Source organism: Chiloscyllium plagiosum, chromosome 14 (assembly GCF_004010195.1).
Source record: "Chiloscyllium plagiosum isolate BGI_BamShark_2017 chromosome 14, ASM401019v2, whole genome shotgun sequence".
In the NCBI taxonomy this organism is placed as follows: domain Eukaryota; kingdom Metazoa; phylum Chordata; class Chondrichthyes; order Orectolobiformes; family Hemiscylliidae; genus Chiloscyllium; species Chiloscyllium plagiosum.
Genome location: NC_057723.1, coordinates 27,732,966 through 27,748,578, shown reverse-complemented (window position 1 = coordinate 27,748,578; position 15,613 = coordinate 27,732,966). Strand labels below are relative to the sequence as shown.

General features: G+C 40.7%; 1 protein-coding gene across 2 annotated transcripts in view; it reads left to right on the top strand.

Annotated features, from left to right (window-relative positions):
• Positions 1-14,989, top strand: part of LOC122556579 (follistatin-related protein 5-like) — a 563,792-nt gene extending 548,803 nt beyond the window's left edge. For both annotated transcript variants that reach the window (XM_043703426.1, XM_043703425.1), the window contains 2 exons: positions 2,469-2,593; positions 13,784-14,989. In XM_043703426.1, coding sequence (XP_043559361.1) covers positions 2,469-2,593; positions 13,784-14,483 — 825 coding nt within the window. In that variant the 3' untranslated portion in view covers positions 14,484-14,989. The remainder of the gene's footprint in view (positions 1-2,468; positions 2,594-13,783) is intronic.
• Positions 14,990-15,613: the final 624 nt, after the last annotated feature.

Here is a 15,613-nt window from a genome sequence, read left to right as displayed (position 1 = left end):
AAAGCCTTTCCAACTGTTCTGGAATACATGGGTTCTCTCTTTCCATTGAGCATTGAGTATACCTTGGAAACTGAGATGAAAACGGCAGACATCACCACCTCAATGAAGGTGCCTAACGAAGAGAATGAATTTCTTCCGAGACACTCCACACACAAGAGACGAGCTACTGTGCTTTTCACGCCACCCATATCAGTGGCAAAGCCAGAGGATCGTGACCCAGTGCTGAAACACCCCAAGAGGAGATATGACAAAAAGAACTGGCCTATGCCCTCGAACTCAGTGGGCGAGGGACCTTGGACAAGGTCAATCAGGTGGACCTCCTAGAATATGTATTCCCTGATTGGAGCTGTTAATCTTATCCAATCATGCACTCCTGGCTCACAGATAAGAGTGTCACTGGCCACTCAGGTGTTTTCCTTTCTTCCTGGTGGTGGAAATTGAATAAAGATTCGACCTCCTAGAATATGTATTCCCTGATTGGAGCTGTTAATCTTATCCAATCATGCACTCCTGGCTGACAGATAAGAGTGTCACTGGTCCCTCCAATTCTATTTTGATTTAGTCCCTACCCTCCCCTTCACTGTTTTGATCACACAGCACTGTCCCTTGATGTGAAGGGCACTGCTTGTCACTGGCCACCCGGGTGTTTTCCTATCTTCCTGGTGGTGGAAATTGAATAAAGATTCGTGCACTTTGTCTTTCACTGTGTCTCACACCTGCACACACACACCATGGGTTCTGGGGATAAAATAAGCACTACCGCACTTAGGTGGTAGTGTGGGGGTTAAAATAAAAAAAAAAGAAGGAAAAAAAAAGCAAAAAAAAGGTGTGCTTGCCAAAAAAAGAGTGTCACTGGCCACTCAGGTGTTTTCCTTTCTTCCTGGTGGTGGAAATTGAATAAAGATTCATACACCTTGTGTCTCTCACTGTGTCTCACACCTACACACACACACCATGGGTGCTGGGGAAAAATAAGCGCTACCACAGTTAGGCGGTAGTGTGGGGGGGTTAAAGAAAAAAAAAATTAAAATAAATAAATAAATAAATAAAAGAAAAAAAAAGTGTCAAACAAAGGGCACTGCTTGTCACTGGCCACTCAGGTGTTTTCCTTTCTTCCGAAATTGAATAAAGATTCATATACCTTGTGTCTCTCACTGTGTCTCTCACTATGTCTCACACCTGCACACACACGACATGGGTGCTGGGGAAAAAATAAGCATTACCGCACTTAGGCGGTAGTGTGGGGGAAAAAAAAGTGTCAAACATCCTGTTCACTCTCAGAGCTGGCTCTGAGGAAAATGGATCAGTGTCAACGACTCACTAAAGGGTGACTAGGTGACAATATACCGGCCTCTGTGGAGTTATTTCAACCTGTTACTTTAGTTGTGAATTAATAATTAATTGATTAATTGAATAAATTAGATTAGACAGAATATAACAGTGATGGTAGTGTACTCTGACTGCAACATGTAGGAATCTGTGGAATGCTTTACAGTCCCAGATAACCATATCTGAGGTAAATTTCTGCAGCTTGAGTGATATCACCTCACAGTTGCTGAACTGGAGTCTGAATTGCAGACATTGTGAATAATAGGGAGGAGTAGAATTACACATTTACTTTTTCTTAGAAGCAGTCACATCCCTTAAACCTGGTAGAACTTCAGGGGCAGAAGTTTCTGACTTTCCGTCAGGCAAGTCATGATGGAGGAACCTCAATCATTGACTTTGACAAACAGGTATGAGATCTTTGCGACCAGTGTGTATGAGGAGAAGGCATGGCACAGGCTGAATAGACAATCTGACCATGGCAACATGCTGCAGGATGCCATTCAAGTGGCAATACTAAAAAGGAATAATTTTGCAATAACAAGCAATGTAGTAATGATTAAGAAGGTACAGTTAGTGGGATAGATAATGTTGTCTAAATCATGATCAGGATTACCGAGGGTTATGTTGCCTGTCGGATACCAAGTTTGAGGACATGTTCTTGAATGTGGAGGTGAACTTGGCTTGGGACAAGGGGATTCACTTGTGATGCCCCACAAAGAAACCAACAATCTAAATAGAAGTTGGAATGGTTTTCTCTGAGAGAGGTTGAGGCACATGAAAAGTAATCTTGACTGACTAGAAATCCGTCCCACCCTTACTCTCTGTCACTGTTCTCTTTTGGAAGGAATTACAGATGGATACATAATCTATTTGGCCACATTATGCCTTAACCATCAAGTCCAGAAGTAGGTCATGAAACTAGAGATTTTCACTCAGAGGCAGGGGTGCTACTTACTGCAACAGATAACTTAAACATGTGGAAACATATTTGAAAACAATTATGTCAAGAAAAAAAACAGCCTGAAGAAACTAAAGTCACAAGCTAGAGTTTAGAGATAAGAACATTGAAAATCCAAGCATTAGCTTGCAGAAATATAGCTATGTGGATCTACTGATTATTCTGCCTCTTATTTTTGCAGGTCATCACTCAGGCAAGTGGAACTGGAGACCATCACACAATCCATACACAACCAGTTGGCAAACAGTTTGATCGGGTGGATGATTTTTTCATTCCTCCAACTAACCTCATCATCAATCACATCAGGTAGACTTCTACAGATTTGTTTTACAGAGCGATGTATATGTCATTGCAACAGCATTGTATATTTCTCATATAGAGTGAGTTGTATGAGCAACAAAATCTGCTTTTAGACCATACTATAGCGTAGTTTCATCCAAGTACTTAGAAGAGAATGGGGAATTTTCTGTCAAACTAAACATCATTTGTAGTAGTTTAAACAAGCAGAACACTTTAGACATAACACTAATTCAAAATATTAATGAAAAATTTATGCATAGTATTTGAGGCATGAAAAATTACTCCAAGACGTGTACAATTATTCATTAACACCTGTACAATATATAGGTTTCACTCCACTGTAAGTCCCAATCAGTGATAGATCCAGTGTCATCTTTCTTTTACATCGGTGTCCATTTTTGACAGTTCTACTAAGGTCTTGTGGTTAACTCACATACTTGCACTTAACATGTAAAAATGATTGCACAAAAGCGTTTGGAGCAAGAAATGGGCAAAATCATTTCAGCATACTATTACAGGTTTTGATATCACCGATATTACATAAAAGACACTGATGGTTTCCCAAACTGAAGAGAGCAATCAGAAGGTATACTTGACAGTGTGTAACATGTAATGCAGGCTAAAATAAAGTTAACTTAATTATTAATTTCACTCCCAAGCAAATGCCAGAAGCCATCATATTTGATTGGGGTGAACAACAGAAGAAATCAACTGTAGATTCATGTTGTGTACACACACATTGACAACAAGCAAAATGTTATGATATGAATGCAACTAGTAAAATTCAAAATTAGTTTATGGAAGGTATTTTGTTTAACTTTAGTCATTTATAGGTCCCAAATAAAGAGTGAATATTACGTTAGTTTTTAGAGTTAGTGAGAACAATTGATCAAAGCAAATGCCAAAGAACAGATGTAGAAACCAAGCAACAATTTCAGATTAACATCAATTCAAACTAGATCAGACTAAGGTGCAACATTACTCTGGCATACTCCAATTGTTTGTTATTACTAGGATTGAAACTATCTATACACTGGTTATTACCTAGCAAAAACCAAAGTCCGTCCTGCACAATGACACGATCTTTGTGCAGTTTGGTTTGTGGACTCAGAGTTATAGGGAGGGCTGAATAGGCTAGGGCTATTTCTCTGCAACATCGGAGGCTGAGGGTGACCTTGTAGAGGTTGATAAAATCATGAGGGGCATGGATGAGGTGAATAGCCAAGGCCTTTTTCCCAGGGTAGGGGAGTCCAAAAATAGGGGGCACAGGTTTAAGGTGAGAGGGGAAAGATTTAAAAGGGATCTAAGGGGCAACGTTTTCACACAGAGGGTGGTGCGGGTATGAAATAAGCTGCCAGAGGAAGTGGTGGAGACAGGCACAATAATGGCATTTGAAAGGCATTTAGGAAGGGTTCAGAATGATGAGAGCTGAACACTGGCAAATGGGACTAGATTAATTTAGGATATCTGGTCGGCATGGACAAGCTGGACTGAAGGGTCTATTTCTGTGCTCTACATCTCTATGATTTCTTTATTTTTTGAGTTACTTATATGAAATACCTACAAACTCTAGTGGTAAATCTGTATATCAGCAATCATTAAAAGAAAACATGTTTGCAATTGATAATGCAAGACTAGTTCATCAGTGATTAGTATTAAATAAGTGTCCTCTCGCTGGATCTACTCAATGCTTCTGACAAGTTTAGGACTCCATCCAGTTGCATGAATGGGATTCCTGTTGCGTGCACAATCCAAGTATCATCCCTAATTATGGGAAATTATGTCTCTTCCCCTATTGCTCTCCTTAGCTCTCAGCAAAAACAATTTGTTGTTAAAGCCACGTATCCACAGAAACATAATCATTCCATGCAGAATAACTTACAGCTGATTATTGTATTCAAACAGAATCTTATATAGAGATGATGCATATTTTATTTACGTTATCAAAGCAGCAGAGAAGTGATTTAATAAACTGTAGTCACATAATAATGTACTTTTAAGGTTATCAATCAACTTATCATTAATTCTGGATGTCCACAGAGTGTTAATGTTGAAGCTAATCACCATTTTATTCTTGCTGATTCTGAAGTTCAAGTGAACGCCATCATATGTTGTTCCTATTACTTCCATTTGATGCAAAACACTTCTTCCACTGCACAGTAAACTTTCTATTCACAGCTAGGGAACAAACAAGCAGTCTTAGCTGATGTGTTTATCATGAGTGGAAAACCTGGCTGTTTACTTGACCTACATACAAATCAAACACTGCACCTCATTAGTCTACTCTGAATACTTCTTTATACCAACATTAGAGGATGCTATTTTTGTTGAATTTTCTCAAGTAACCGATGGTGAAGTCAATGTGAAGGGCATGCAGGTCAATCTGTTTATTGGTAAATCTGTCAGTTCTGTTGCTGAGCAGCATAGGATGGTATAGTCGTGGTGTAAGAAATTTGAGTCAAAACTAGTATAACATTGGAAGATGGTGATATAATTGAAAATGGAATTGGTCTTGAATCTCACCTCTAGTATTTATCCCTAACCCTTTGTTGTACAAATGTGTCCACATGCAAACAGTGAACAATGCAATTTGGTGTGAGCAACCTGATACCTCGATCCTGGATGACACTATCACTGAGGTAAAAATCATAGAATCCCCAGATGTGGAAGCAGTCACTCAGCCCATTGAGTGCACACCAACCCTCTAAGAGCATTCCACCCAGAGCCATCCCCTCCATGTAACTCTGCATATCCATGGTTCATCCACCTAACCTACACATCCCTGGATGCTATGGCCAATCCACCTAACCTGCACTTCTTTGGAATGTGTGAAGAAGCCGACACAGATATGTGGAGAACGGGCAAACTCCTCACAGTCACTCAAGAGTGGAATCAAATACAGGTCCCTGGCACTGTGAGACAGCAGTGCTAACCACTGAGCCACCATCCCATCTTATATCATCATATATTTTCTCCAAGCAGGACCTGAATTTTGGGAATGACAGATAAAGGGCTGGAAAATCCCAATGGAATTAGGATCAGACATTGGTACTGATTCTGCGTCCTGAACTCAGCACAGGGGGAAACAGCCATTTATTAGGAGTTTCCTAGAAGAACTTCTTTAATTGACATGGAGACAGATTCTTCACTCAGCTAACCTACACGTCTCTGAACACTATGGACAATTTAGTATGACCAATTCACCCAAGCTACATATCTTTGGACTGTGGGAGGAAACCGGAGCACCTGGAAGAAACCCACAGAGACACAGGGTCAGTTAGACTCGAAATGTCAGCTTTTTTCTCTCCTTACAGATGTTGCCAGACCTGCTGAGATTTTCCAGCATTTTCTCTTTTGGTTTCAGATTCCAGCATCCGCAGTAGTTTGCTTTTATTTGAACAAAGGAGGAAAGCTGGGGATGGAGGGTTGAGAATGGTTCAGGTGAAATATTTTTTAAAAGTCACATAACAATTCCAAAATATGTTAAATTAGTTTTTTTTTAAATCTGAAGTGTCAATGGGCAGAACTCTGAGCTGAAAATGTGAGATGTTAATCGTGGATATATCTTTAATGGCAAGGAGCAGGTTACAAAATTTTGTCCTGTTCATTTCCCTTGTACAACTCTCATCTTTACTCGCTTGAATACAAGTGATAGAGACTTGAACAAAGAAGAAGTCAATTGGTTAATCCAGATCTGACTGGGCCACATTAAGTGCTTTTAGATCCTGATTGCATCTGCTAAAAAAAAGTTCATCCTGCATTGCAAAGGTAACCCCCAGCTTCCTTACTGCTAGCCATCTTCTTAAAGTCCCTCTTCCCGTCCCCTCACCAGTCACCTCTACAAGTGGAAGGGGCTCATAGAATACTTTGTTGCTGAGATTGGAATCATCCAGTTAGCTGTCTGTGTCACTTCCTAACTTCTAGGTCTTCAGACAAAATGTTCCCTAAGAGCACCATTCCAGCATTTCTCTCATTATTCTCCCATGCTCTGTCTACATTCCTCTTATGCATGAAAACCCATTCTGTGGGATTGACACAATACCCACTACAATAGATCAACCAGCATTGCTTCCTGGATCTGATATTAGCTATCTTTTCTTTAAACAATCCTCTGTTCTCAGTTACTGTCCCGGTCTTCATACCAACTTTCTTCTCAAACAACCAACACTTAACATCTTTCCATTTCGTCTCCAAAGTCTTTAAACACATTGTCTCTCTCAAATTTGTGTTAATCTTTCCCTTCAATCCAATTCCATCCCTCTCACTCTGTTAACAGAGCTCTTAACAATGTCAGAAATGACATGCAATATAGCTGTGACCTTTCTGCTGCCTTTAATACAGTTGATCCCACCATCCTGTTCCACCATCCACCCTATATCATCTCCCCCAATGCACTAGCAAGTTCCATTATTATCTATCTAATCACAGCCAGAGAACCACAATGAAACCTGGTGTCCTCCTCAGGTAGTGTCTCCTACTCATCCTCCTCTTCAAACCAAAAAAAAGAGTTCTGTGTGCCAGATTGGTATGGAAACTAGTTTTTTTTTCAATAGTCTGTTGGCAATTTAGAATAGTGGGGATGGAGGTTAGGGCAGTTGATTGTTCCTCCTGTAGAATGTGGGAGGTAAGGGTCACCATTAGTGTCCCTGCTGACTTCGTCTGCAGGAAGTGTACCCAACTCCAGGTCCTCGAAAAACCGCGTTAAGGAACTGAAGCCGGACCTGGATGAAGTTTGGATCATTTGGGAGGTGGAGGGGTTATTCAGAGGAGTTACAGGGAGATAATCACACCTCAGGTACAAGAAAAAGGCAGATGGTTTACCGTCTGGGGACAGAATGGGAACCAGCAGGCAGTGCAGGGATCCCCTGTGGCCATTCCCCTCAACAACAAGTATATCATTTCTGATACTGTTGGGGGGTTGGGGACTTACCAGGAGTAAGCAATGGGGCACAGGTCTCTGGCACAGAATCTGTCTCTGTTGCTCAGAAGGGAAGGGGGAGAGGAGAAGAGCATTAGTCTTTCGGGATTCCATAGTTAGACGGACCACTTGGAGGTTCTGTGGGAACAAGAGAGACTCATGATTGGTGTGTTACCTCCCAGGCGCCAGGGTTTGTGATGTCTCTGATTGTGTTTTCAGGATCCTTGAGAGGGACAGGGAGCAGCCCCAAGTCATGGTCCACATAGGCACCAATGAGATGGGTAGGAAGAGGGATGGGGATTTAAGCCAGAAATTCAGTGAGGTAGGATGGAAGCTTAGAGCTAGACCACACAGAGTTTTATCTCTTGTTTGTTACCCATGCAACATGCTAGCAAAGCGAGGAATAGGGAGAGAGAGGAGTTGAATACATGGCTAAAGGGATGGTCCAGGAAGGAGGGTTTCAGATACCTGGATAATTGGGGTGCATTCTGGGCAGGTGGAACCTCTACAAACGGGATGGTCGACACCTGAACCAGAGGGGTACCAATATCCTGGGGCGATCATTGGCTAATGCTCTTTGGGAGGGTTTACTAATTCAATTGTAGTTCCAGTGTCCAGGAGGTTGAGAGTAGTGAGGTCAGAAATAAGCTTTCAAGGTCGCAAGAGTGCAGGAAGGTGGTTTGAATGCCAGGAGCATCCAGAATAACTTGCAGCATGGGTTGGTACCTGAGACTTCGTTGTTGTAGCCATTTTTGAGATTTGGTTAGAGCAGGGACAGGAATGGTTGTTACCGCTTCCAAGATTTAGATGTTTCAGTAAGAACAGCGAAGTTGGTAAACGAGGGGGAGGTGTGGCATTGTTATTCAGGAAACTTTTACGGTGGCAAAAAGGATGTTTGAGATTCATCTACAGAGGTAGTATAGGCTGAGGTTAGAAACACAAAAGGAGAGGTCACCGTGTTGGGAGTTTTCTATAAGCCTCCAAATAGTCCCAGAGATATAGAGGAAAGGATAACAAAGATGATTCTGAATAGGGGTGAGAGAAACTGGAAATACTATAGTTCAAGTACTTTAGATGGGTCACAGTTTTTGTCTAATGTGTGCAGGATTTCTTGACAGAGTATGTAGACAGGCCAACAAGGAGCGAGGCCACATTTGGTATTGGGTAATGAACCCGGTGAGGTGTTAGGTTTAAAGGTAGGTGAGCACTTTTGTGATAGTGACCACAATTTGGTTTAATTTACTTTAGCCATGGAAAAGGATAGGTATATACCACAGGGCAAGAGCTATTGCTTGGGGAAAGGCAATTATGATGCGATTAGGCAAGATTTAGAATGGTAAGGACAGGGAAGGAAGCTACAGGGAATGGGCACAATTGAAATATGGAGCCTATTTAAGGAATAGCTACTGCGGGTCCTTGATAAGTATGTACCTATCAGGCAGGGAGGAAATGGTCGAGCGCAGGAGCTTTGGTTTACTAAAGAAGTTGAATTTCTTGTCAAGAGAAAGAAGAGGGCTTATGTTAGGATGAGACGTGAAGGCTCAGTTAGGGAACTTGAGAATTATAAATTAGCCAGAAAAGACCTAAAGACAGAACAAAGAAGAGCCAGGAGGAGACATGAGAAGTCGTTGGTGGATAGGATCAAGGAAAACCCTAAAGCTTTCTATAAGAATATCAGGAATAAATGAATGACTAAAGTAAGATTAGGGCTAATCAAGGACATTCATGGGAAGCTAAGGGTGGAGTCCAAGGAGATAGGAGAAGAACTAAATGAATATTTTTCTTCAGTATTCACACTGGAAAAAGACAATGTTGTTGAGAAGAATACTGAGATACAGATTACTAGACTAGATGAGATTGAGGTTCACAAGCAGGAAAGGTTAGTAATTCTAGAAAGTGTGAAAATAGATAAGTCTGCTGGGCCAGTTGGGATTTATATGAGGATTCTCTGTGAAGCCAGGGAGAGGATTGCAGAGCCTTTGGCTTTGATCTTTGTGTTGCCATTGTCTGCAGAAATAGTGCCAGTAGATTGGAGGATAGTAAATGTTATTGTTCCTTTGTTCAAGAAGGGGAGGAGAGACAACCCTGGAAATTATAGACCTGAGAGCCTTACTTTGGTTGTGGGTTTAGTGTCGGAGAGGGTTATAAGAGAAAGGATATATAATCATCTAGAGAGGAATAAGTTGATTAGGGATAGTCAACATGGTTTTGTGAAGGGTAGATGGTACCTCACAAACCTTGAGTTATTTGAGAAGGTGACCAAACAGGTGGATGAGTGTAAAGTGGTTGATGTGGCGAATATGGATTTCAGTAAGGCATTTGATAAGGTTCCTCACTGTAGACTATTGCATAAAATACAGAGGCATGGGATTGAGGATGATTTAGAGGTTTAGGTCAGAAATTGGCTAGCTGAAAGAAGGCAGAGGATGGTGGTTGATGGGAAATGCTCATCCTGGAGTTCAGTTACCAGTGGTGTACTGCAATGATCTGTTTTGGGGGCCACTGCTGTTTGTCATTGTTATAAGTAACCTGGATGAGGGTGTAGAAGGCTGAGTTAGTAAATTTGCGGATGACATTAAGTTCAGTTGTGGATAATGCCGAAGGATGTTGCAGGTTATAGAGAAACATAGATAAGCTGCAGAGCTGGGTTGAGAGGTGGCAAATGGAGTTTAATGTGGAAAAGTGTGAGATGATTCACTTTGGAATGAGCAACAGGAATGCAGTATACTGGGTTAATGGTGAGATTCTTGGCAGTTTGGATAATCAGAGAGATCTCGGTGTCCATGTACATAGATCCCTGAATGTTGCCACCCAGATTGATGGGGTTGTTATGAAGGCATATGGTGTGTTAGCTTTGCTGGTAGAGAGATTGAGTTACGGAACCATGAGGTCATGTTGTAGCTGTACAAAACTCTGGTGTGGCTGCACTTGGAGTATTGGGTACAGTTCTGGTCGTCAAATTATAGGAAGGATGTGGAAGTTTTGGAAAGTGTTCAAAGGAGATTTACTGTGATGTTGCCTGGTATGGAGGGAAAATCTTATGAGGAAAGGTGGAGGGACTTGAGGCTGTTTTCGTTAGAGAGAAGAAGGTTGAGAGGTGACTTAATTGAGTCATATAGATAGGGTGGACAGTGAGAGCTTTTTTCCTCAGATGGTGATGGCTAGCATGAGGGAACATAGTTTTAAATTGAGGGGTAATAGATATAGGACAGATGTCAGAGGTAGTTTCCTTACTCAGCGAATAGTAAGAGCGTGGAACACCCTGTCTGCAACAGTAGTAGACTCACCAACCTTAAGGGCATTAAAATGGTCATTGGATAAACATATGGATGAAAATAGAATAGTGTAGGATAAACGGGCTTCAGATTGGTTCCACAGGTCGCTGCAACATCGAGGACTGAAGGCCCTGTACTGCCCTGTTATGTTCTATGTCCTCAATGACTTATCCATCCCATCCTATTATTCATCCACACACTGCTCCTTAGTGGCATCATCCACAAGTACAATGTCAATTTCCAAGGATATACGGTGGCACCCAGCACCATTACACCACCACTTCTCTCAACCCCGCCAATGTCTCTGCATTTTCATAAGGCTTATCAAACAGTCAGAACTAGATCAGCAGGAGTTTTGTCTGGTTAAAGATTGGGTACACTGAAGCAACAGTCTTTAGTTCCTGTTGAAACCTCTGCTCTCTGAACACCATCACTCTCCCTGACAACTAAAGGACATCTATTTTCATCTCTAGAATTTCACTCAAAAATGCTCCATTGCGGACTCTCTATTGCTGCTAATTTTATCCATGCCTTTAATAATTCTTGGCTTGGTATTATAACATGCTCCTGGTATGTGAGATTATCGAAATCTTTCCTGCCCTTGCCCTAACCGGGTGCAGTGACAGTGCTTGCCCTTGTTATCGAGATAGTATTTGACCAACTATGACATAAAGGAGCTCCAGCCAAAGTGGAATCATTGGGAATCAGGGAGAAAACTCTCCACTAGCTGGTGTCATATCTGGCACAAAGGAAGGTAGTTATGATTTCTGGAGATCAGTCACCTCAATCCCAGGACAGTTGCAGGAGTTCCTCATCCAAGGTCAAATTATCTTCAGCTGCTTCATCAACTATCATTGTTGCATCTTACAATTCAAATTGGGATGTTTGCTGATAATTGAACAATGTTCGGCACCATTCATGCCTCCTCAGATACTGAAGCAATCTGCCAATATGTTGCAAGATCTAGAGAACATTGAGACCTCAGCTGATTAATGGCAAGTAACATTCACACTGGGCAATGACCATTTCCAACAAGAAGGAACTACTCATTTCTTCTTGACATTCAATGGCATCTCTGGCTGAAACTTCACTATCAATATTCCTTGGCTTACCTTTGACCAGAAACTGAACTGGATCAGCCACATGTAGCCATGACACATCCTGGAGATTCTACAATAACTTTGATTGGGAATGCCATGGAATACCTTGATGAGTATAACTCCAGTAACACTCAAGAAGCTTGACACCATCCATGATAAAGCAGTTTGCATGATTGACACCTCATCCACCACCTTTAATGTTCACTCCCTCCACCAATGATCTACAGTGACAGCAGTGTGTACCATCTACAAGATAACTGCAATGAATCATCAGTACCTTCCAAACCTGCAACCTGTGCCACTGAGAGGGATAACGGCAGCATGGGAGTACTGCCACCTACCATTTCCCTCTTAGCAAAACACAGTGACCTGCAGCAAAGCTCAGACAGCACCTTTGAAACCTACAACCACTTAATCTAGAAGGACAAGGGCAGCATATACATAGGAACACCTCACCTGCAAGATCCCCCTCCAACCCACTCGCCATCCTGACTTGGAAATATATTGTTATTCCTTCACTGTAGCTGGTTCAAAATCCTGAAATTCTCTCCCTACCACCATGGTGTATCAATCATGGACTCAAGATTCAAGAAGGCAGCTCACGACCACCTTCAAGGGCAAATAGGAATGGGCAATAAATGCTGGCCAGCTAGCGATGCCCACTTCCCATCAAGTGAATGAGTAATCCCTCATTTCAATCACTGCACTATTAATGGTTTCAGTTGCCTAGGTTCCAATATTTGGAATTCCATCTCTACACTTCTCTCCCTTGTTTTCCTCCTTTGACAGTTCTTAAAACCTATCTCTTTGACAAAACTTTTGGTCAGCAACCCTAATATTTCTTTAAGTGCTTCAGTGTCACATACTGTTTCATCTTGTCCCTGGGAAGCACTTTAGAATGTATTTACTCCATGAAAGGAACTGTTTTGATACAAATTGTTGCTATTCTTGAGAAATTTCTCCACCCAGAGAATGGTGAGCCTGTGGAATTCTCTGCCACAGGAAACTGTTGATGCCAAGACATTGATAAGAAGTAGATATAGATCCTAGAACTAAAGTGATGAAAGACTATGTGGAGAAAGAGGAACAGGATACTAAATTGAATGATCAGCCGTAACCATATTGAATGGCAAAGCTGTTTGAAGGATTGAATGGCCTATTCCTGTTCCTCTATATTTCTTATATGAGAAGTTGGTAAAAGCAGATTCGATAAATAGTTTCATAACTGAGCATGAAAAACCGACTGGGTTATGGATAAAAGTAGAGATATTGACAAAGCATGACTTAGCTTTCAAAGAGCAAGTTGAAATAAGATGAGACTCGTGGTTTCCTTTTATGTTTTATGTTTTAATTATTCTGTCATTCTATGATTTCACTATTTAAAAATCTCTCAGTTAAGCCTACTATCAGAGAGAAGTTATTTTAGAGAGCAAGGAAGAACCTGTAAGATAACCAATTACAGAGAATTTTATCAAAGAAGTAACGTTTTGTCCACTCTATCACTTCATGTTTAGATCCTTGATTTTTAATTGATGAGTCTCCTTTCTAGCTGCAGCATAACTGAACAGAAATAAATGAAAACCCTAATGATAATTCTTATCCATATTAGATTGCAATTTCAAGCTATAATTTTTGTTGATATTAGGGATGATAGCGCACAAGCATGGAGTGTGGGGGCAGCAGAAACAGCTTCTGTTGCCCAGAGAACCTTAGCAGTGGTGAAGAGCCATGGAGACCACAGAAGAATCATGTTTTTGCAGGATTTCCCATGGCTTTGTTACCATAGTGACAGCTAATTAACATAAACAAAGAAATTCAGCTCTCCGTATGCTTACATTCTCACTGTTACTTTACTTAAATGATTAATTCGTGAATCAATTTGTGTCTTGATTTTCTATTTTAGATTTGGATTTATTCTTCACAAATCAGAAGCTGTACTTCACAAAATCGATCTCGAGACTATGGCCTACATTAAAACAATCAGCTTGAAAAACTACAGCTGCTTTCCACAGGCAATGGCCTATACTCACCTGGGTGGCTATTATTTTATTAATTGTTTGGCAAATGGTTCAATTTCACAGCCACAGATCATCTTAGACAGTGTCACTGATTCTCTAATCGGATACAATGATGAAGTGTCAGGTACTCCATACATCTCCCCTGATGGGCACTACCTTGTCAGCACAGATGATTACAAGGGGTTAATTAGAGTCCAATCTATTAGCTATCGGGGTGAGATCAAGTCTACTTTTGATATTACTACCAATCTGCACATTGTTGATGTGATCTTTCAGCCATCCTTTACGGAAGCCAACCAATACTACATCTATGCTAGTTCTCATCTTCAAACAGACCTGCTATTTCTGGAGCTCTCCACGGGCAATGTTAACATCATTAGGGGTGTAAAGGATCCCATTGAACAGAATGACTGGCTGTGGAATAGCATCAACAGGGTAGTAGTAGGCAGTGGCCTATTTGGACAGCACCTTGTTACCCCATCTAAGGATTCCCTGTTCATCATAGGTGCAAGACAAAACAAATTGAACTGTGAGATATCCAACATTATACGAGGCAACACAATTGTGTGGGTTGGGGAAGCATGAGAGGCTACAGAGTGGAGCTTATATCCATCCAATGACCTTTTACACTGCTTTTAAGACAACTGTACAGTTAACATCTGCATTTTTTTTACACTGAAAAGCAATCTTAATGTACACAACTATGTTGCTGAACTTAACAGTGTTTTGAACATTATTAACGTGAGTGTTAGGATGCAACTCTTAGTTGAATGATAACTTAACCCTTTAAGTGTGAACCTTTTTCGTTTTGTAAATCACCTGATGTCTACCCCATATCTGCAAAAAAGATGTATATTTTCTATAACTTTTCACTGTGGACTATCATATGTGTAGACTAAAAGACAAAATGAGCAACAAGGTATTTCTTTTCACAGTCCTTTTTCAGTCCAGAAACAAAATTGTGGTTATTACAATCTTACTTTGAAATCAATCTCATTGTTCCACTCCTTTTATTTCGAGTGAAATGATCATACTACAGCCCTCAAAGGGTCACAAAGCAAAAAACAATAAAATGTTCATGTTGATTGGAATTATTCACTTAATTGTTATTTAAGTAGTTGCCTCTACCCCATTAGTCTTTAATGTTTTGTCAATGTGGACGGCATGATCTTCTACATTTCACAACTTTGCATCTATAATTTTATGCCATATGGGGAGCTTACTGTTGTGATGTACAGTCCTAAAATGACAAAGCTAGACACTAGTATGGTGATAAATTCACACTGTTGTTAATGTATTGGTGTATGAGCATTGCTCAGTGCTGGATGAGTGGACTTACATAAAATTTCCACAGATGTAATGATGATAGTGGTATCTGAAAGTACAGCTCTAATTAGCCAGAATGTTGAAACTACACTGAATTGAATTTAACATCCAGCTCACCTTTACACATTGATCAATCATCATTATGCATGTCTCTCCAATGGTTTTGAAATGTCCCCTTGCAACTGATCAGGCAAGTTTTTCCTGATTAAGAAGTATTGAATATCTTTATCATATCTAAAAAAAAGCCATTCAGTTTTCCCTTGCCCACCCTGCATCCAACAAAAAGCAGCTTGAAAACTTATCTTTTAACCAAGGTCTAATAAACAACTACCTATGGGAAACAAAAGTGAACATTTCAGCTAAACGACAATGGAATTCTGCAGGGTTCC